Source organism: Sceloporus occidentalis, unplaced genomic scaffold (genome assembly GCF_023333645.1).
Source record: "Sceloporus occidentalis isolate IW3139 unplaced genomic scaffold, rSceOcc1.0.p SCAF_4, whole genome shotgun sequence".
NCBI lineage: Eukaryota > Metazoa > Chordata > Lepidosauria > Squamata > Phrynosomatidae > Sceloporus > Sceloporus occidentalis.
The window spans coordinates 81,722,836-81,744,778 of record NW_028316984.1 but is presented as its reverse complement, the minus strand read 5'-3'; the positions used below and the strand labels follow the sequence as shown (position 1 = coordinate 81,744,778).

At 46.3% G+C, this 21,943-nt stretch overlaps 1 protein-coding gene across 6 annotated transcripts in view; it reads right to left on the bottom strand.

The window, feature by feature from the left end:
* Positions 1–1,820: 1,820 nt before the first annotated feature.
* FNTB (farnesyltransferase, CAAX box, subunit beta) overlaps positions 1,821–21,943 on the bottom strand; it is a 43,256-nt gene continuing 23,133 nt past the window's right edge. For 4 of the 6 annotated variants that reach the window (XM_089520540.1, XM_089520542.1, XM_089520544.1 and 1 more), the window contains 7 exons: positions 19,805–19,888; positions 11,792–11,878; positions 10,732–10,861; positions 10,235–10,367; positions 7,721–7,832; positions 4,255–4,369; positions 1,821–2,758 (listed from right to left, as the gene is read on the bottom strand). In XM_089520540.1, the coding sequence (XP_089376666.1) occupies positions 2,648–2,758; positions 4,255–4,369; positions 7,721–7,832; positions 10,235–10,367; positions 10,732–10,861; positions 11,792–11,878; positions 19,805–19,888 (772 nt within the window). In that variant the 3' untranslated portion in view covers positions 1,821–2,647. The remainder of the gene's footprint in view (positions 2,759–4,254; positions 4,370–7,720; positions 7,833–10,234; positions 10,368–10,731; positions 10,862–11,791; positions 11,879–19,804; positions 19,889–21,943) is intronic. The other 2 variants (XM_089520545.1, XM_089520543.1) reach the window with 2 other exon arrangements.

Sequence of the window (21,943 nt, the reverse complement as noted above, 5' to 3'; positions counted from 1 at the left end):
TCAACTTTGTGCAGATTCTTACACAGCCTAAAGAATAATGCCACTTCAGCAAATGTAGTTGATGTTCCAACATCAGAAGAGATCCAAGAAATGGCAAATCCTAGAAGAGTATTAAATTCTCCTTTAATGGACTCTGCAATACTGAGTGAGAAGACATTGACATGGAGAAAACATTTCTCCCTATCCCCTGTGGCATTTTGCTCCATTTGATCCCTCCACCCCTGTTGAGCATTTATGACTTACTCCAGAAACTCATTATCTTCCCTCCACTTACTTTCAGTGGGAAACGGAATCTAGGAAATCCTGTGGATCCAAAGCCTCTCCTGGTAATATCTCTTATTGATGTTCTCTGATCCTGAGAGTTCCAGCTACAGAGAAACATTAGTTATAGATCTGTTCACAAATGTAGGCAGCCCTTTGCCCACTTCAGCTCCAAGATAAAGACTATTTATTCCTGTACTCCATTCTTCTGAAGAGTAGTTTGCATGTATTCCCAGGCAGAGCTCATGAACAGCTTTGCTCAGCTTGAGCAGAACCATTGTGCACTTTCAAACTGCTTTTCAAAAGGAAGGGCTTACAAGGCCTCAAAAGAGCAATATCAAGACTACGAGCTCCATCAAGATCTAAAGGCTTCTTTTTAAGTCCTGGACCTCCTGCCTTTGTGCAAGACCAAAAGAGTGCAAAGGCATGTTCTAATTTTCCACTGTATTTCAGAAGACAGGCCTCTTTCAGAAATCTTTTCCTTTAAAAACCAAATGGAATCAACCCTAACTATATGTTGAAGTCAGTAACGTACAGGCCATTATATAACCCATCATCTTGTACAGATGTGAGAGCTGGACAGTAAAGGAAGTAGACAGAAAGAATATCAACACATTCGACATGAGGTGCTAAAGAAAGACACCCAGAAAGAAAAATAAATGGGTCCTTGGATAAATCAAACCAGATAAATCAAACCTGGGAAGTCAAGATGATCAAATTGAGGCTGTCATACTTTGGCCACATAAGAAGGCATGGATCACTGGAAAAGACAATAATGCTAGGAAAGACAGTGGGTAGGAGAAGTAGGGAAAGATCACATGCCAGATGGATGGACTCAATCAGGGGGCTTACAGGCATGGGTTTGCTGGACCTGAGTAGAGCAGTGGAAGATAGTGAGTGTTGGAAGTGTCTCATCCACAGGGTCACCATGAATCGGCGTTAGCTAGAGGGCAGCTAACAACATACAATATATTTAGGAAAAGCAAAATACAGCTACATGGACATGCCCCAGGCGGCATGTAAGGGAACCCATTGAGTCAGGAGCTGGCAACTATGGCAGAGGCGAATCTTCGTACCTATGGAGGGCGACAAATGTGCATTTTCAGTTGAAAATTTGTCTGATGTCTCCCCCTAGTTTGCCCTTCTGGGTTAATCAACTGATTTCCAGATGATTTCTGAGCATTCAGACTGGCCTGGAGAGTCAAGGGGCTTAGTTGACCAATACCACCCCAGATGACATTTACTAGATAATCTTCTACTTAGAATTTTAATTTAGAGAATTTGGGGGCTGCAAAATAGGGTCTGGAGGCTCCTCGTAGCCCTTGTGGTGCAGCTTCCCCACTCCACCGCTAAATGTTGTTGTGTCACAACAATATTTTTGTTTACCTTTTCAAACAGGAGTGTATCCAGTTATGCACACCCCCACCAATTTCACGAATTGTGATGATGTTCTAGAAAGAAAAAAATGTGGTTCTCCTTTCATGTGTAGATGAGCATTTACAACATAATTAGGTAAAAGAAAGTTTTATGAACAATCACCACTGGACAGGTAATAAGAACGGAATTAGTATTGTTTTAATAAAATGCACAATCATCCTTACATAATTGTCAATCCCACCCCTGGGCAAACTAGTACCATTTGCAAGGAAAAGAGGGTTTGTTTGGTTTTTTGTCACCTGCTTCATTTTGTTGGAAGGCAGAAAGAGACTTTTTAGCACAAAGCTTTACACAAAGGGCTGTTCCAGACCATGCTCTTTGGTGCATTCTAGCTACTGAGATAGAACTCTATAATGTAGCTATGCACATTATTCTTCACTTTGTGTGTCTTTTCAGACATGTTGACTCTGCACATGCCTCATTTTATAAGCTGGCGCCCTATCTCTTGGCTAGCAGTACTTGGAATACCTCAGGGATTATGAATGAACAAAACAGATGTTCGCCTGTAAGGGGATGGAATGAAGACACCAGCTCTGGCAGCTGGATAGGAAGCTGCCCTTCTAAGATGCTTAGCATAGTGCAAATGAAACAACAGAGCTGGTCTGTCAGATACTAAGGGATATTAACATGCTGCACTATTTTCAAAACCCCAAACCGCTCCTGCTTCTCAGATGAGTGAGCAATCCCCATGTCCAAGCCTATACTGCTGCCACCATTGCTATACAAGCAGTCTGCTAGTAGGTACAGAAAACTGAGAGGCTTTTATATATATATATGGCTAGCAGTACTCTCTTGAAACACACACATAAAAAGGCTGAGTCCAATTTGGAAAAAAGAAACTCAAGTTAGCTCCATGATTGGGCCTCATGATGACCAAGAAACCTTCCAGCACCCCATGGGCTGAATGGCAGGACATGAGCTTGCACGTCTACTAAGTCAGCAGCCCCTCTCAGTTAGCGGCACTTTCTTCCTTGGGACACACAACAGGCTTCTTCAAAAAATGCATTACAGCTTGTACTACTTTGTCAGGAGAGATGTTGTAGACAGGATGTGTAGGCTGCTGTTTAGGAGAAAAAATACAAAACAAAAATTAAGATTCCAATTGTATCTGCTCTTCCCAATACTGTACCAACAGCAAGTTATGTTGCTCAATCCACTTTGTACCTATATTTCTCTTTAGTTAGACTTCCCATATCCCACATTTCATCCAGTGAACTAAAAATGGCATATGCAACTTCCTTCAGTCCCACTTTTATTTTCTCAACATGTGGGGTAGGTAGGTCAGGCTGAGAGAGGGACTAGCCCAAGGTCACCTAGTGAATTTCATGGCCAGCCCAACCTTTTAACAACTGCAGTCTTCCTCAACTGTGCTCTTGCCACTAACTGTACTGGTTATCTATGTTTACCAGGTCAGCTTCTCAGAGGTCAGTATCCATGGATAGCTGCCAAGGGCCTAGTGCCCTATCTTGGGGTATTCTCCTACTATGTCAACACTTTTTGCTTGTTTACATGAGCAGTGAGCAAAGCAGCAACACTGGCAAGGGCCAGCTAATTCAACCGCTTGTGCCTTGGTCCTTTCACTCAGGTCCTTCCCCACTCCTTAACACTGCTTCCTCACTGACCAAATGAACACACAGTGGTAGAGTGGGGGGGAAATATAGCCCCCAGAAGCCAAGATCTCCTGTCTCTTTTTGTTAAGTTGATTTTTTTGGCCATTTTATAATTGGCTTCAGTTGCTGTTAGCAGTCAGAAGTGGTGTATTTGCACCAAAAGTGTGGGATACAAACTGGTATTAAATAGCATAACTCACTAAAAAAAGGGTGTTAGGAACATTGCTTTGATTTTTTAGAAAGCATGCCTGGGGTCCTATTTGGCACCACCACAGGGATTTTGCTGTAGCACATATGCTGTCACAGCAAAAGGGGGGTTATGCCCAATTTCTGGCACATTTTACTGATGCCATGAATCCAGATAAAGAAATCCCAAACTACCAGACTTGAAATGTTTCTGTGAAGAATATAAGTTGGAAACAACAAGCTTTTCAGGCCTTTTGCTATCTGAGGAAAGTCACTGTCCACTTCTCGCCATAGCAGGGACAGCTCTGTCTGAGCTCCTGTCATAGCTGTGGGTGAAGCAAGGAGATTTGTCCCAGGCAAGGCTTCAGTGTCCCTCTCCTACTTTGTTCCTTCAAGCAGCAGCAGGACTTTGACAAAGCTGGCTGTTGTTGAGGCACAGAGTTAATGAGTAGTGCTACTGCCAATGAGAAATGAAGTGGCAAAGAAATAAGTGAAATCAATTCACTCTTACAGGATCATAACTCTCAGGTTGAGGAGGGAGAATCTGTATTACATATAAATTTACTCTCATTGGAATTGCCAGTCTGGGAGACAGGATTTCTGTGTAGCTGAACAATGTCCTTAAGAGCAATTTTTTGCTTTTTGCCTATTCGAAGTGTATGACCACAGTTCACTTCTCTTTCAGGACCACAGTGGAAAGAACAGCATCCTCCTTACACACACACACACCCCTTCCTAGTCCAGTCTAGGCACAGCTTACCAGGCGATTCTCTGGCACTCCTAGAACAATTTCATGGAGGAGCTCTCCACTGCCGAAATGCTGCGCTATCGATAGCCCACTCAGGCAATAGCAGGTATGGTAAAAATCCCGTGACCTGGAGACAGAAGTATGCATGCTCTTGAAGCAAGTCTGAAATTGGAAGCTTGGTACTTCTAGTGTGGATCTGCATACATGTACACATGTACCAAGTGTTCTCTTAGAAGCAAAGGCATTTTTTAAAATGTGTATGATAGGGACTAAAAATTAAGAAGCTAGGGAGAAGCTAACTGGAATTCTGTTCGCTGCAGTTTGAAAGACTTGTGTAGCCTGGCAGAGCTTGGAGAAATTATTTTTTTGGACTGCAGCTCCCAAAAACATCCAGCTAGCATGGTAGAATGTGGGTAACATATGATTCCAGACAAGTGCAGAGTCTGGTATTAGAATTCAGCATTCTAGGTTTCTCAACTTTAGTTACAGCCACATAGATCTTTCAACATTTTCATCCCACATCCTTCCATGCGATGAGTTGGAATCAGTGACACCAAAACTGTTTTTTAGATGGAGGAGAGGACCTTCAAAATTGGCAGGCAGGTCATTATTAATTTTTCCTACTTGCAGATCTATTTTTGCAGAAAAATGAAAACACTGAATGAACTGCATTAAAATAACCACCACAAACTGAAGCACGAAACCATGAAAGCAATGACAAAACAATAATGACACATTACAAAACTGAATAAATGAAATGTTATTGTGTTGTCTTCCAACTTAATGGTGCCCCAAGGTGAACCTATCATGGCTTTTTCTGGCAAGATTTGTTCAGAGGGGTTTTTCCTTCTTCTGAGGCTGACAGAATGTGACAACCCTGGTCTCCAGAGTTGTAGTTCAACACTCAAACCACTCTCTACATTGGCTCTCTAAATAAAAATAATTACAATAAATATACCAAAGCAAGGAAGAAAAATATGTAAGACCTAATGTGTGAATACACAAATGCCTAGAAGATCTCTTAACAAATCTGCCCCTCCACTACACTGTTTTAAGATCAAATACTGTGTAGATGGGTTAGAAGATAGAGGACTGCACACATAGTGTTCTCAAAACAATTTGAACAACATGAATGTCTACAGGTCTGATGTGTAGAAACCCTTCTGATGCAAAACCTGGAGTTAGGGGCATATAGTGAGGTAATCAACTTTGTCAGTGACAATAAATTATTCAGGGTGTCCTTTTGGAAAATTTCAAAAAAGATATCCCCAAACTGACAGAATTATGTTTAAAATGATAGATGGAACATTAATGCATATTGAATCAAAGAATCCCAACTACGCATATATACTGATGGATGTGAGCTGGCACCAAATGATCAAGGGATTTGGGATCATGGTTGACATCTCTATGAAAATGTCAACACAGTATGTGGTTGCCATTAAAAAAAAGGGAAAAAAGCAAAGTCTAAATTGGGGATTAGTTAGAAAAAGAAGCAGAAATAACACTGTCAATATATTATTGCCTTTACACAAACCTATGCTTTGACCACATCTGCAATACTATGTATGGTTCTGGTCACAGCACATAACAAGATCTTGTGGAGATGGAGAGAGAGACATTGTAGAGACTCAGTGTGGCATAGTGGTTCGAGTATTGGACTTCAACTCTGGAGACCAGGGTTGAAATTCTAGCTTGGCTACAGAAACCCCACTGGGTGACCTTGGGCAAGTCACACACTCTCAGCCTCAGAGGATGGCAAAAGCAAACCCCATCTGAAGATACTTGTTAAGAAAACCAAATTATAGCATTGCCACAAGCTGGAAACAACTTGAAGGCACACAACAACAACAACAACAACAACAACAACAACAACAACAACAGATGAAAAAAGTGTAGAAACGGGAAACTAGAATGGCCAAAGTGCAGCAGTTTGGCTTTGAGGGCAGACTGAAATCTTTTGGGGCTATTTAGTGCTCTCTCTTTCACTCACACATGCACGCACATGTAACAGGAAACATAATAGAGATGTATGTATACAATTATAAGTCTTAGAAATCAAGGTCACCTACTAAAACTACAGAATAAGGTTATTCAGTGGACTGCCTTAGAAGGTGGTAAACTCTGTTAGATTAGAGGTTTCTTAGCAGAGATTGGATGGCTACATCTTAAGAATGCTTTACTGCAGGTTCCTACACTGGCATGACAGGGGGTTGGGTTCAATCTTCTTAGAGATTTCTTCTAATTTTATGATTTTTTTACTCACATCTGACCCATCAGTGTCCCAAAGTCCTAAATTACTGAGACAAATTAGCTCCACACAATGTGTACTGAAGACAAATTATAGAAAGTAGCATTCTTTGTGTATACCCATTCAAGGATGACACAAAGCTGTAGTAGGCATTTTTAATTCTGATTTTCCTTTAGTATAAAGCTCCCTTGTCCCATCTTCTACTCCACGAAGTAAACCCACTCATGATTCCATGGAACAACTAAAGAACACAGATGATCAGGAGCTAGATAGTCTTCCCCATTCTGTGATCTGAAGTCTTCAGTCAGGCCGCCATAACTGCTTATAATAGTGCCAGAGGACAAATTACTTCTCCCATTCACTATCATTATTAAATATGAATACTCTTAAAAGCACAATGCAGCTTAAATGTACAACCTTTATGATACCTGGGAGAGCTGTTAGGTCCACTGAGACTTAAGGCAACCCTATCGTAGGGTTTTGCTTAGTAGGTTTTATTCAGAGGAGGTTTTGCATTGCTGTCCCCTCAGGCTGACAGAATGTGACTTGCCCAAGGCCATCCAATGGGTTCTCATAGCTGAGTGAGAATATGAACCCTGTACACTTCTGACTGATAATGCCTGAGGGGTTCAACTACATAGGACTCTTGGTGGTCCAATTTGGCCTGAATATTTGGATTAGGGGCTTTCCCTCTCCCCCTTGCCCCCTGTTCATGGCTGGAAAGCTCATGCAATCAAGGCTTGGTGAAATCTTGAAAGGAAGAGTTCTCAGCCAAATTGCAGAAATATTTAGGAATGGGCTCTCATGTCCAGCAAAGTTACTTTTGCTTACCATTACTAGAAAATGCAGAGAAAAAGATGCCAAACTAAATCAAAACAGGCATAGTCTATGCTGGTTGAATAATTTTTTTGACAAAAAATCTGGATGACTCTCTGGTGAAGAATGTATTAATTCCAGTGCAAAATACATACAGTTCAAAGGTTGAAATCTGATGCCATCCATTTATCTCCTATAGTCCTCCATAGGCCTATCTGGTGACATTCAATCATCTCTTACCACCTCTGCAGTGAGGAAGCAGGTTAATAAATGTAATTCCTCTCTACAATATTTTGGTTGCAAATCCAAACCACTGGATGAAGATTTCCAAATTATAGCAAGTTTTCCCTTTATTAAGACCACAAATAAATGCCTCTTAATAAGAATTAAGCAGCAGTGGAAGCTACTCACTTGCCAGGTTTGTCCAAAAGGCCCCCTGCAGGACATTGGCAACACAGTAGAATATATTCTTGCAGAGCTTGCTGATCAAACATCCAGTGTGTCATACTGAGGGCAGGGTCACCTGAGAGGTTAAAAAAACCCAACACAACCCCAATGAGTGTTCAAAAGTTCCACGAAGTGGTTCTAACATAAGATGCTAATGTAAGCATGCAGAAGTTACAGGTGAACTTTATTGCCATAATCTCTCCTTTTGGTCTTTCCTTGCTTCTTCATATTGGCAAGGAGAGAGCTGTTACTACCTGGGACCTCACAGCAGCATCTACCTCTCTTAGCTGCCAGATAGGAACTTCCTTGGTATATGAGTACAGGAAAGATTATTGTGATGGCAATAAGCAGGCATCAAAAAACAGAAAAAGATAGGTTTAAAGGAAGCATTCCTGGAGAGCTCACCTGAGCCAGCTAAAGTCTAGATGCAGGCAGAGGCTTCTAGGTCACATAATTTAATTAATATCATTCAATAAACTGTGAAACTCCTTAGTGAAACTATATTCATCCAAAATGGGTCCATCCAACTACCATACAATCTCTCAGGCCAAATTTTTTAGAAGTCCACTGGGAGTCTTTTCTTTTGGTTTCCTTTTAAATGAACATCCACAGGGCAAGTGTTATTTTTAAACTGCAGTGCCAATTCCTACATGTTTGTATTTATTATTATTATTTTATTTATATCCTGTCTTTCTCCTGATATAGGAGTGAAGCAGATCAGCAGCTTGGAGGGCCATCTGGCCGCTCCAGCCCTGATAGGCCCTACGGCAACTGGACAACCCGCTTTGAAAGCAGGCTGCTGCTGCCACAGTTCTAAACAGGATGCCAGCAGGAACAGCTTTCCGCCACTTCTTTTTAGGCCGGCTTTTCCCAGCTAGGCACACTCTTAACATAGCTTCCAGGTGCTTTCAGGGCGTGCGTTGTCTGCATGCCCCACCCCCGAAGCAGCTGAAAGCCGCTCTTTCCTACCCATCTGCTTCAAGCCATAGGGGCTCAGGATGACTCACAGCAAATATGAAACCATACAAATTAAAAACAATACATGAAAAGGTGTAAATAGACATTTTTTTTAAAAAAAGCTAAAATTTTGTAAACTTAAAAACATCAAATATTAAAACAGCAAAATGAATTTTAAAAAACTCTATACAAACCTTAAAATCTGAATCATACAACATTTAAAAGCCCAACCTTCGTTAGTATGAAAAAGCCTAATGGCACAGAACTATTTTTACCTGCCACTGAAATGACAGCAGGGATGGGGCCATTCTGGCCTCTCTAGGCAGGGAATTCCAAAGTCTGGGAGCAGACATCAAGTAGGCCCTCTCCCTTTGATCCCATTCCATAAGCCTGATAGGATGATGGGACTGTGAGAATGGCTTCTTTGAATGATGTTAGAACTCTAATTTGCTTATCAAGGGAGATACAGCCCTTCAAATAATTTAGATCCAAGTCACACAGTTTTATATATTAAAACCAGCACTTTGAATTATGCCCAGAAACACACCAGCAGCCAATGGAGATGTTACAACAAGAGAGTTGTGTGTACAGGGATGTCTCTGCCTCAGGCTGCCGAGTAGGAAGGATTGTGAATTCCCACCCTACTCAGCCACTGGAATGGCCCCTGCCACTTTTAGCATGCCATAGGACCTTGCAGCCTGGGGTTTCCCACAATGCCTTGGGACTGAGGATCCCTAACTGTCCTACAATTGAGGCAGTGGGTCTGTGTGGCTGGTGATGCTCTTCATGAAACCAGCCTTCCCTCTGACATGCTGTCAGAGGACAGGTATGTCTTGTCTCCCCTCAGGCAGTAGGAGAGTTGGAGTCATCACTGTGTCCCAACAGATTTGCTCTTTATTGTGAATCCTATAACATGTTATTTCTATTGGGTGCCCTATGGTTAAAAGGATATTACACTGTGAGCACCCCTTATCTGAAATGATTAGGACCAGAAGTGTTTTGGAGAAGGGATTTTTTTGGATTTTGGAATATGAGTAGTATAGTACTTAACTGTACTGTATTGGCACACAAGGCTGGAGAGAGACGACAAAGCTGAAGAGAAATGCAAGGATCTGTGAAATAGGCAGAATCTTAGCATGAATCCACAACTCCCACCATTTCACAGACCTTGTGTCTCTCTCCAGCCTTGCGTCTTCCTCCAGCCTTGCAAATACAGTACAGGTAATTGCATTCCAAAATCCAAATCCACAATATCCCAGAATCAAAGTCTTGAAATGTCACGTTGGTGCTTTAATAGGTTTGGTTGTGAGGTTTACAGATTTTGGATTTCCAGATTAGGGATGCTCAACTGGTGTTTATTTCTACAAAGAGAATGAGAAAGCTGAAGTTAGTACAGACACCTGCAGTCTTGTGCTCAAGCTAGACTTCTGCATCTGTATGGGGGGCAGGCAGGGAAGAGAAGTGATAAACAGGCACAGACAGCTTACCTGGGGAGGTATGGACAAATCTGTTCAGACTTACCTTTGGCGTGCAATGCTCGATGTAGGAGAGGCAATAAACCAGCCTGCCAGAATGAATAGCAGCCATCTACCAGCTTGTTACAGCGTCCCTGAAACCCACCTTCAAAACGCATCTGGCGACTCGTAACCCAGTGCTGGTAGGGAGAGAAAATAACCTTTGTTATTGCTCAACATAGTCATAAGAGTTGCTACACAATGGGAACACCATGAGGACCAATGTATTTTAAGTTTTGGGGAACATGTATCCTCTCTTTAATGTTTAATGAATATACTGCAGTACAACCCTAGTGTAACCAGGTTGCCAGGTAAATTGCAAAGGAGTTCTCAGGAATTAAAGTAAAAGGAGGAAAGTTGTTAGACAAACATCAGTGAAGAAAAATTAGATTGGCAAACACAAAAGATCTGCATAAAATCTGAATGTAAGATACTGATAAACTGGCAAAACAGCCTAATGGAAAGGATGATTTTCTCAAATGCAGAAAAAAGAAATGAACTTACCAACAAACTTTTCAAATTCAATACATGTTCACTTTGTAAGATAACCAGTGCTGCCAGTCCACAAAAAGTGTATCCTCCATGGGCCTCCATGCCAGGGACACCACCAACTCCACCCTCCCAGTTCTGACATCTAATTCAAAAAAGTGAAAACACAAAGCCAAGATGTGTATTCTTAACCCCAAGACAGCAATCCCAGAAAAATCTTGCTCTTCCACTAAAATCCTACCGCTGGCATTTTAACACAGTTTGTGCTAGGAATATAATGACCAAGATCTTACACTGACATCTGCAGTTTCAGCTCATATCACCAGGCCCAGCAATCACTATGTTGCTATGACAGCCCACATGATAGCCCACTGTGTCACTGCAATAGTCTGCAAGAGCCACAACAGGAGTCACTGCAACAGCCTCCTCCATGACCATTCTGTGAGGGAAGGACTGAAGAGAGGATACAAACCGAGGATATCTTCCACGAAGATCTGCCAGGATTCTCTAGAGATCTTAGCAAATGTAGAAGGGATATCATATTAAGGATGGAGCAAGCTTGTTTTCTGCTGGTCCAAGGACTAAGACATGGAGGAATGGATTCAAACTACAGGAAAACTGATTCCACTTAAACATTGGGAAGTTGTTTTGACAGAATATGTTGCCTTAGAGTGTGATAGAGTCTCTTTCTTTGGAGGTTTTCAAGTGGAGCCTGGATGACCTTCTATCTGAAGTGTTTTAATCGTGTGCACTCCTGAATGGCAGGGGTTGGACTGAAAGGGCCTTGGGGTCTCTTCAGACTTTATGAATCCATGACTTTATGATGCTATGTCTGTGTCTGACTATGGAAACTCCCCTCTGTTCTCCATCAGCAACAGAATTGCTCTGGGGGTGGTTGTCACAGCTTTATGGGATGGGGGGCTTTGGTCATTGTGGAGGAAGAAAGGGAATACCTAATCCTGCACTGATAAAAAATACATACACAAAAGTAAGGTGGAATTAAGCTTGTGTCTGTCACTAAAAGGATGGTAGCCAAAGAGTGTCTAAGGCAAACCAAGAGGAAATATTTCCTTACCTTGCTATCCATTCTGCTGTCCTTTCAAAAAGAGTTGGTGTAATAACGTTGGTAAGTGACGCCACTGATGCAGCACAGTAGGCACTCCTGAGAGTTAAATACAAGACTATTTAAATTCTCTAGATGTTTGAAGAATATAGATTTACCATTGTTGCAGGAATGGGGCCTCAATAATTAAACTGCAGTATACCCTAAATGTACCGGATCCCATCTGACCCTGGAAGTTAAGTAGTACTTGGATGGGAGCTTGCCAATGAATACTAGGTTCTATAGCCTACATTTCTGGCAAAGAACTGGCAAAAACACCAAACCCTATAAAATTAGATAGTTCTTATATACCCAGAACTGAGATTTAAGTCTCCCCTTAAACAGCCATTGTCACAAAGTACTCAACCAGCAAGTTGCAAATTCCCGATCAATGATAAAGGCAGTAGCTGTGGCTTGTATCCAACTGGCATCCCTTTATTAACTTACTGATCTAGTGGAGGATTCCATCAGTGAAATGGGTGATTTTGATGATATATGTGTAACACTCCTCAGACTGTTCAACCACGGGGTGGGGATTATGGAATACCCAAAATCACGTCCTCCCCTTCCACTGACAGGATCAGAAAGCCTTCTAACAGCAGAGAGACTCCAAACAGATCTGGCCCCAACCATCTGCTTTTTTTTTTTTTTTTTGGGGGGGTAGCAACACAAATCTTCAGGAGGCAATTAGAATGGCAATTAGAATAGAATGGAATTCAAAAGATTTTATCCCAACACATCAGTTCCTTCCCTTCATCACACTGATATACCAAAGGACATGGAGACTTAGATTTACATTAATAGTTGCAAAAGCCATGGATTTTAGTATTGTAAAGTCAAAAGCTTTCATGGCCGGCATCCATAGTTTTTTGTGGGTTTTTTAGGCTATGTGGCCATATTCTAAGAGAGTTTCTTCCTGACGTTTCGCCAGCATCTGTGTCTGGTATCTTCAGAGAATGCTTGCCTGGAAAGGAGTTGGGTATATATATTGTGTAACATGGAAAGGAACGTTGGGTACTTACCGTAAGACGTTCGTTTCCAGCATGAGAGGGTCCTGGCCTCCTGAATACTGGGTATGTATCTCCCATTTGCTCCTGTAGGCAGGGACAAAAGAAGACCGGCCCCTATATAGGGAGGAACTCACCCTCCAGGGCCTCAGTCAATAACAAGCCAAGCGAATAGTAGCACACTGAACTAACCTTTAATTGGTAAAATCAGATAACACAAGAGAATAACCTAAGTCATCTCAAGAGACTAAAATGTATGGCAAACAAACAAAAGAGATAACCAACAAACCAGCGAACAGAAAACGAGGGAGGTCCCTCAACAGGTCAAGCTGAGCCGCAGGGTGGCACCCAGGGAGGGGCAGGATGCCAGGACCCCCTCATGCTGGAAACGAACGTCTTACGGTAAGTACCCAACGTTCCTTTTCCCAGCAGAGAGGGTGCCTGGCCTCCTGAATACTGGGATTTACCAAAGCCCTCTCAAGACGGGAGGGAGGTGCCTAAGAGGATCCTGCGGCCTCAGCCACTACCTGCTGGAGGACCCTCCTACCGAAGGCCGCCTCGGCGGACTGAAACAGATCTAACTTGTAGTGTCTGATAAATGTCGAGGGAGACTTCCATGTCGCGGCCCGGCAAATCTCAGCCAATGAGGCATTAGTGAACAGAGCCGCCGAGGTAGCCGCACTTCTTGTGGAGTGGGCCACCAGTCCCTCAGGAGGGGTGAGGCCTAATGTCTTATAGGACTCAGTGATGCACGCCTTGATCCATCTGCTTAGCGTGGAGACCGACACCTTGCGACCCCGGGACCCCTGGCGGAACGACACAAACAAGGATTCCGAAGACCTAAAGGGCGCCGTCCTCTTGATGTAAACCTTAAGCGCCCTGCGGACATCCAGGGTGTGCCAGATCTTCTCCAATTCTCTTTGAGGATTGGGGCAAAAGGAGGGCAACAGAATGTCCTGTGAGGTGTGAAAAGTCGAGTTAACCTTCGGCAAGAACGTAGGGTCAGTCCGGAGGCACACAGAGTCTGGTCTAAACATGCACAGGTCCCTGCGGACCGACAGCGCTCCGAGCTCAGACACCCGCCTCGCAGAGGTGATGGCGATGAGGAAGACCACCTTAAGGGTGAGGTGTTTCAGGGATGACTCACGAATAGGCTCAAAGGGTCCCACCGTCAGAGCCTTGAGGACCGTGTGAAGGTCCCAGGTGGGGAAGCGGTGTCTAGTGGGCGGAGCTTTGTTGGAGATGCCCTTTAGTAGCCTCTTAACATGAGGGTGAGTCGACATAGCCGACGCCTTATCGTGAGGCAACACCGAAGTGATGGCTGCCACCTGTCTCCTGACCGTGTTGGGCCTGAGACCCTTTTTGATGCCGTCGTGGAGAAAAAGAAGCAAGTCTGAAACTGAGAAATCGAGGAAGTTGATCCGCTTGAGTTTGCACCACCTTTTGAAGGACCTAAAGGTGGCCTCGTAGATGCGGTTGGTGGATGGGCGCCTGGATGATAGGATGGAGTCTATGACCTCGGCGGAATAGCCGCACCGCCGGAGCATGTCGCGTTCAGCCTCCAGGCGTGAAGGTTCAACCAACCTGGGTCGGGGTGAAGAATCTGGCCCTGGCTCAGGAGATCTCGGCGGTGAGGCAAAGCCATGGAGGCCGATGACATGTCCAGGATCTCGGAGAACCACGGCCGTCTGGGCCAAGCCGGCGCCACCAGGATGACATCCGAGTTGTCCCTCCGGATCTTGGCCACTAGCCTGGTCAGCAGAGGAAGTGGTGGGAAGGCATAGACCAGCGTTGAGGGCCACTGGAGATTGAGGGCGTCGACTGATTCGGCCCCCTCTGTCAGGAACCGGGACACAAACCTGGGTAGCTTTGTGTTCACGGGGGAGGCGAACATGTCTATCTCCGGTTGGCCTAACCGAAGGGCTATCTGACGAAACACCTCCGGGTGGAGAGACCACTCGCCTTGGTCGACGTCCGTTCTGCTTAACCAGTCCGCGATTGTGTTGAGCTCTCCTCGCAGATGTTCTGCCTCGATGGACATGAGGTTGGACTCGGCCCACTGAAACAGAAGGCGGGATTCGCTCATCAGATCCTTTGATCTTGTTCCGCCCTCGCGATTGAGATGAGCTTTGGTGGTGACATTGTCCGTCCTTATGAGGACTGGCTTGCCGAGAACTGACTGCCGAAAAGCCTGGAGGGCCAGCCTGACAGCTCTCAGCTCTAGCCAATTGATGGGCATGGTCTGTTCTTCCGGTGACCATCTCCCCTGAATCATCTGTGGGCCGCAGTGAGCCCCCCATCCCCTCAGGCTTGAGTCGGTCGTGATCTGAACCCTCTCTGGGTACCAGATCGGCCGGCCCCTGAGGATCGCCGGTGAGGTCCACCACCGCAGGGAGTCGAGGACCAGGGGCGTCACCAACGCCCTGATGGGGGATCTTGACGCTATAGCTTCCTGAAACGGTAGGAGGAACCACTGGAGGGGCCTGGAGTGGAACCTGGCCCACGGGACACAGTCCCTTGACGCTATCATGAGGCCCTGTAGGCGGGCCAGAAGATTGATGCTGGCTCTGGGTTGCTTTAGGACCTGGGAGACTGCCGAGGAGATGGCCTGGACTCTGTCCGGTGTGAGGGAAATCAGGCCTCTCTGTGTGTCGAGATGAGCCCCTAGGTGGAGAATCTGTCGAGAAGGTTCTGTGGAGCTCTTTTCCATGTTGACCAGGAAGCCGTGTTGTTCCAAGGAGCGAAAAACCTGTCGGACATCCGCCCGACCCTGGAGCAGCGACGGGGACCGGATCAGGAGATCGTCCAGATATGGATAGACGTGGACTTTGTGTGATCTCCAGTGAGACACCAGAGCCACCAAGACCTTGGTGAACACCCTCGGGGCCGATGATAGGCCGAACGGCAATGCCCTGTATTGGAAGTGACGGCCGTCGTAGGCGAACCTCAGGTAGCGCCTGTGGTCGGGATGGATGGGAATATGAAAGTAGGCATCCCGCAAGTCTAAGGAGGAAAGAAAGTCTCCAGGCTGGAGTGCCTCTAGGATAGATCTGAGGGTCTCCATCTGGAACCTCTTGTAGGATATGAACGAATTGACCCGTCTCAGGTTTAAGATAGTTCTCCAAGTCCCGTTCTTCTTTGGTACCAAAAAGAAAGTGGAGTAACAGCCTCTGTGCCACTGAGAGACTGGAACCTCCTCGATGGCCTGGAGGCGAAGGAGGTCCCTGATGGCGTCCAGCAGGAGGCGGTGTTTGGCTGGATCGTTTGTCTTTGGAGAGGGGATGAATTTCTCGCTGGGCGGGCGGCGAAACTCTATGAGGTATCCCGATCTTAGGGTGTTGAGGACCCACTGATCTCTTGTGGATCGTTCCCAAACCTTGACAAAGTGTCTCAGCCTGCCCCCCACTGGGGGCGCCCCGTCATGGCTGCTGTTGTTTCTTTGAACCTCTTCCACCTCCGGGCTGGCCCCTCTGTTGGAAAGGCTGGCGGGCCTGCCTGGGCTGGGACTTAGAGTCGCCCCATCGCTGTCCGAAGGGTCTAGAGTCTCTGGACTGGAAGGAGGGGGAGGAGGGGGAGGCGAAGGGTCTGGAAGAACGAAAGGACTGCCTCTTGGACCTAGTCCTAGGCCTAGCCTCTGATTTGCGACCACCTGGCAGGGACTTCTTCTTATCTTTATCCTCGACCAGAACCTGGTCGAGAGACTCACCAAATAATTTAGTCCCAAGGAAGGGAGTGAAGGCCAGATTGTTCTTGGATTTGGCATCGACGTTCCAGTTTTTTAGCCAGAGCTGGCGGCGAACGGAGACCGCCGCCGCCTGGGCCCTGGCGCAGTATTGGACTGCGTCCAACGTCCCATCGGATGTGTAGGCCGCAGCCAATGCTATCTTATTCAGGCCCTGCCTGAGGTGGGTCTGTTGGGGGGGAACCTCCTGGAGGAGCTCTCTCGTCCACTGGAGAGAGGCCCTAGCTACAATGGAGGCTGCAGCCGCCGCTCTGATAGCCACTGACATGGCCTCGTGTGCCTTTTTGAGGGCAACCTCGGCTTTCTTATCTTCAGGCACCTTCAGGGTGTCCTCGCCCTCTCTAGAAAACACAGCGGAAGAGACCAAGGCGGACACGGGGGGATCCACCACCGGGACCTGGAGTCTCTCCATCACCGATGGAGGGAAACTGTAAAGCTTTTTTAGTATGCTAGGAAGGGGCCCCGAGGCCGCAGGCTTGTCCCATTCAGCCCTAATGACCTCCATGAGGTTTGCAGGGCAAGGGATCTCGGCCATAGGGGGGGCAGGGACCGGGAAGAGGCCCTCTCCCACCCTGGGTAACTCAGACTCACGGGAGGCCCTGCTCTCGACCGAGGGGGGAATGGCGAGGGTCTTTAGAGTCTTTTTTAGGAGCCTGGAAAAATCTTCTGCCTTAAAGAGACGGGCCGAAACGGCTGGAGGATCCGGGTCCCCGGCATCCTCCTCTCCCGATAGCTCACCCTCTTCAAGGTCAGCCCTGATCTCTGAGTCGGGGTCCTCCTCTAGGTCTGAGGAGACCAGGTCAGTCCGCTGGCTGTGAAGCCGCGGCCGACCGCGCCTCTCGGGGGGGCGAAGGAGTCTGGAATCAGCCTCGGAGTCAGAAAGGGAAACCTCGTCTTCTTCCCTAGGCCGCTTACCCAGCTCCAGATCAGCCTGATCTAGCAGGGTAGGGAAGGGGTCAGCGCAACCGCGGCTAGTCCCAGGGCGCGCGGCAGCAGGAGCGGGGGCCCTATCGGGACTCCCAAGATGGCGGCGCCCCTGGTCCACCCCAAGATGGCGGCGCCCATGGTCCTCCTCAAGATGGCGGCGCCCTAGGCCCTTGCCAAGATGGCGGCTGCCACCCACGTGACCGGGTTGGAGGCTGGCTTCGGGGCACCCAAGATGGCGGCCCCCAAGGCCCGCCCCAAGATGGCGCCCGCCCTCCGCGGGAATGGCTTCGCCCTCACCGCGGGCCAAGGGAGTCGTGAAGGCGGGCTCCGAAACAGCGGAGCCAGCCGGAGCCGCGGCCCGGGGGGCGCTGGATGAAGCCGCTGGCTGCGGCTGGGGCGCCCAGGCCGCTCCAAGCGCCGACGCCAGGGCCTGGAGGCCCCCAAGGCCTGTGGGGGAAAGGCTGCTGGGGAAGGAGGAGGGGGAACCCACTCCCGGGTCCCCACGTGCGCGGGTGCTCTCCGCAGCAGCGGAGGCTCCGCCTTGGCCCCTGGCCGGCAGGGGCTTGACGGAGGGGGGGCTGCAGAGGCCCCGCTAGCCCCTAACTGGGGCGCGGGGACGGACAAGCCCCCAAGCAGATTCCCTACGGGGAACTCCCCCACCCCGAGAAGGCTCGCCGCCTCGCGGGCGAACATGGCCCGCACCAGGTCCCTTAGCTCGCTGAGGGGGCTTACCTGGCCTCGGTTGAACGGGGTGGAGGCATCCTCAACACCTTGGGGACCTGAGCAGCCCGGGCGGAGGGGGGGTTAAGTTCAGCCCCTCGGAGGGATGGTCCCTCCACCGGCTGGACCCCTGGCTCAACCTCTGACTCCGGTTCTCCCTGGGGAACCGGCAACCCCTGAGCAGGAAGACCCTGAGTTGGGGGGGTCCCTTCACCCGTGCCGCTAGGGTCCTCCGCCATAGCCCACCACCAAGAGGGGGATAGGCAGGGGGAGAGGGAGCAGAAAAAAGGTAATCCAAACTGTACTGCTTCGGCGGGGAAAACGAACTTCGCTGGAAGGAGAATTCGTGACCTGCTAGGAGCGTAGGCAGGACAAGTCTGAGACCCTGGAGGGTGAGTTCCTCCCTATATAGGGGCCGGTCTTCTTTTGTCCCTGCCTACAGGAGCAAATGGGAGGTACATAACCCAGTATTCAGGAGGCCAGGCACCCTCTCTGCTGGGAAAAGGCAGGAGTGATTTGCATGTGTATTGTTCTGTTGCTAATGGCAGGCCTAAGGGTAGGAGGGTCTGCAATAATCCTCTTTTGCAGACCCTCCAACCCTGAGGTCTGTCATTAGCAACAGAACAATACACATGCAAATCCCTCCTGCCTTTCCAGGTTACACAAGATATATATACCCAGCTCCTTTCCGGGCAAGCATTCCCTGAAGATGCCAGACACAGATGCTGGCGAAACGTCAGGAAGAAACTCTCTTAGAACATAGCCCGAAAAACCCACAAAAAACAATTTTAGTATTGTTCATTAAGGCCAAAATACCTCTCTCCCTTTCCTCCACAACATTCTTCCAATGAAGATTCCTTAAAAACTGGGGCAAGGCAGAAAGCTTAATTAATTTTTTTTGTTCCTGCAATTGGCGCAGCTGAATTAACAAGATGCATTGATCCATTAAGTTTTAAAAATCGTTTGCCTCTTCAGCTTTAGAAACTGCTGCACCAAAGAAACTCTGACCATATGTGTTGTTTTCACCACGTACAAGCAAATCACTTGGATGAGTCACAGTCATTGCCCTTTTCTGCCAAGCCAGGAATATTTAACATCACTAACAGTGATTAGAAGCAAGTCACAAGCTCCCAACATTTGAAGCTAGGATGTTCTCTATTCCCCTCAAACCTAGCTATGCAATCATGATATCGTTGTTGTTTGTTGCAAGTCTTCAAGTCATTTCTGATTTATGGTGGCCCTATCATGGGGTTTTCTTGGCAAGATTTGTTCAGGGAGGGTTTGCCTTTGCCCTCCTGAGGCTGAGAGAGTGTGACTTGCCTAAGATCACCTAGTGGGTTTCCATGGCTGAGTGGGGATTGAAACCCTGGTCTTCCAGAGTTATATCCAATGCTGAAATAACTATAACATGCTGCCTCTAATTATAGTGCTGTATCTTGAAATAGCAAGCATTAATACTATGAATAGTATTAATGTGTGCTATATCAATATAAAACACACTTTTACTGTTATCCCTCTGGAAATAAGGTAGAAAGGAAGAGCCACTGTTCTGCATTATATGAGATAAATGCTTCAGTTTTTCCAGCTTACCTGACATCTACTTCTCCCCCTATGTGCATGATGAAGGAGCCATCAGGCTGTTTCAAAGAATACAGATACTCTAGCAGTTTCTCCCTGAAAACCAAGATAAGGAACATTAGGGATCACTACTCTCTTTTAGATAAAAACAGGTCAGGGATTTCCTCCCTCCCTGCAAAGACAACAGAAGTGTCTTCAGGATCACTTGGTTGAGGAGCAGGCAGACTTTAGTTTGCTGGTTGTTTAGATTGCTGTGTCTATAATAAAATTCAAGGGGTTTCTGTATACATTTAGAGCCTAAGAATTTGTTTTCAGTGCCAGAAATGAACTGGGCTTACAGCCTTACATGAATGTCTACACCTGACTACACTCAAGGTTCGTTCACTTCATAAGCTTAATTTCGCTCGGCAAAGCCATACTGTTTTTACCATGAAAAAACTGGGAATATGAAACCTTACATTCCCCTACAAATCATCTAGAAATCTTTTGAAACATTCCAATCTCTCTTCTGCCCACTCTTCATCCATACCAGTGGTTGTCAACACTTTTTTGGTTGAAAACCCTGTAACATGACATAAAAAACCTGCAGAACCTCAACTTCTTTCTCCTATCCTTCAGCCAGGAAGATGATGAGGAAGATGCTTCCTACTGAATCTGACCACTAGTACTCTTGACATGGGCTCTCCAGTATCTCTCATGAGAGTCTTTCCCCAGATTTACCTGGAGATGGAAAGTTGGGTCCTTCTGCATGTAAAGTATGTGCTCTGACCTTCAACCTTATTAGGCTGTTCTCCCTTTCTCTCCCCAAAGTTATTTCTACAATATTTCCTCACAGTGGCTACCTGTTCCCCATACATTAGGCTTTTAATATTAAGGTTAACATTTTGGAATCTGGTTGCCATACTACTACCCTGCCTTAAAAACCTAAATACAAATAAATATATCACCTTGTATTTATAGAATTCAGAGGCATAGCCATGTTAGTCTGGAATATCAGTATGCAGCACCTTTGAGACTAATTGTTCAAAACAAGTTATACAGAGTACGAGCTTTTGTAGACTTTGTCTACTTGGATGCATTTGAGGAAGTAGACCACATCTACAAATGTTCATGCTACAACTTCTTTCACATGGTCAGTCTCAAAGGTGCTGCAAGATCCCTTTGCATATTTGTATTTAGACACCCACAAATAGAGGCTTATTCTGAACATGTAGGATTGAGGGATCAAAGGTCATTAAATGACATCATGAGAGTAGACCAAGCCATGTGCCACTCATCGTCAATGTTAGGATTGGAGGACCCAGTTCCCAATAACCAAGACAGCATCACAGCGTAATAGAAACTAGAGATTTATTCTGGATATCAAGACAGAAAGTTCCCTGTTCAGTGTCAGGCCCTCAAACCATCACAAATACATTCCCATCCTGCGACCCCCTTTCCAACCCCGATCGCTCCCCTTTGATACAGATCAAAGGGCCCTTCATGTTTCCCTCCTTCCCCTCCTATGTTATTATTTCATCTCCCTTCAGGAAGAAAATCATCCCTATTTCACAGCTCAGATCCATGGCAGCACGATTGGGATCATAAAACTACAACTCATTTCCCCCACTGGCCATCTGCTCCTCCCGTTTGTTTCCCAGGCTTTGATTTAACATAATTGATATCCCTTTCTCAATAGCCAACATATTACACAGCGTTAAATCACCATATCACTATGCCCTCATATCTTCATCCCCTAATACCATCACATCATCATGCCAACATGAGCAAACCATGCATATGGATTCTTACAGTCAATACTGTACTAGTTTTAAGGGGATGGGAAAACTGACTAGTGCAAGAGAAGAAAGTGTAGAGTCTGAGCTGAGGTTGAAGTATGTAAGGTGGCTTTCCTCAATATGGCACCCTCAAGATACGGTGGACTATAGTTCTCATCCTTCTGTGACAATGTGGCCAACAGGATGGTAAAGTCCACTATAAACTATTGCAGAACACTGGCTGAAAAAGTACTGATTAAGAATAGGTCCTTACACTCTTTCCTGATCTTCTTCAGATAATTAATTTCATTGTTTAGCCATTCAAATATTCTAACCAAATACACTTCCCTTTCATGCAACTATCTATATTTTTTAAAAATATGGTGTGCAAAGT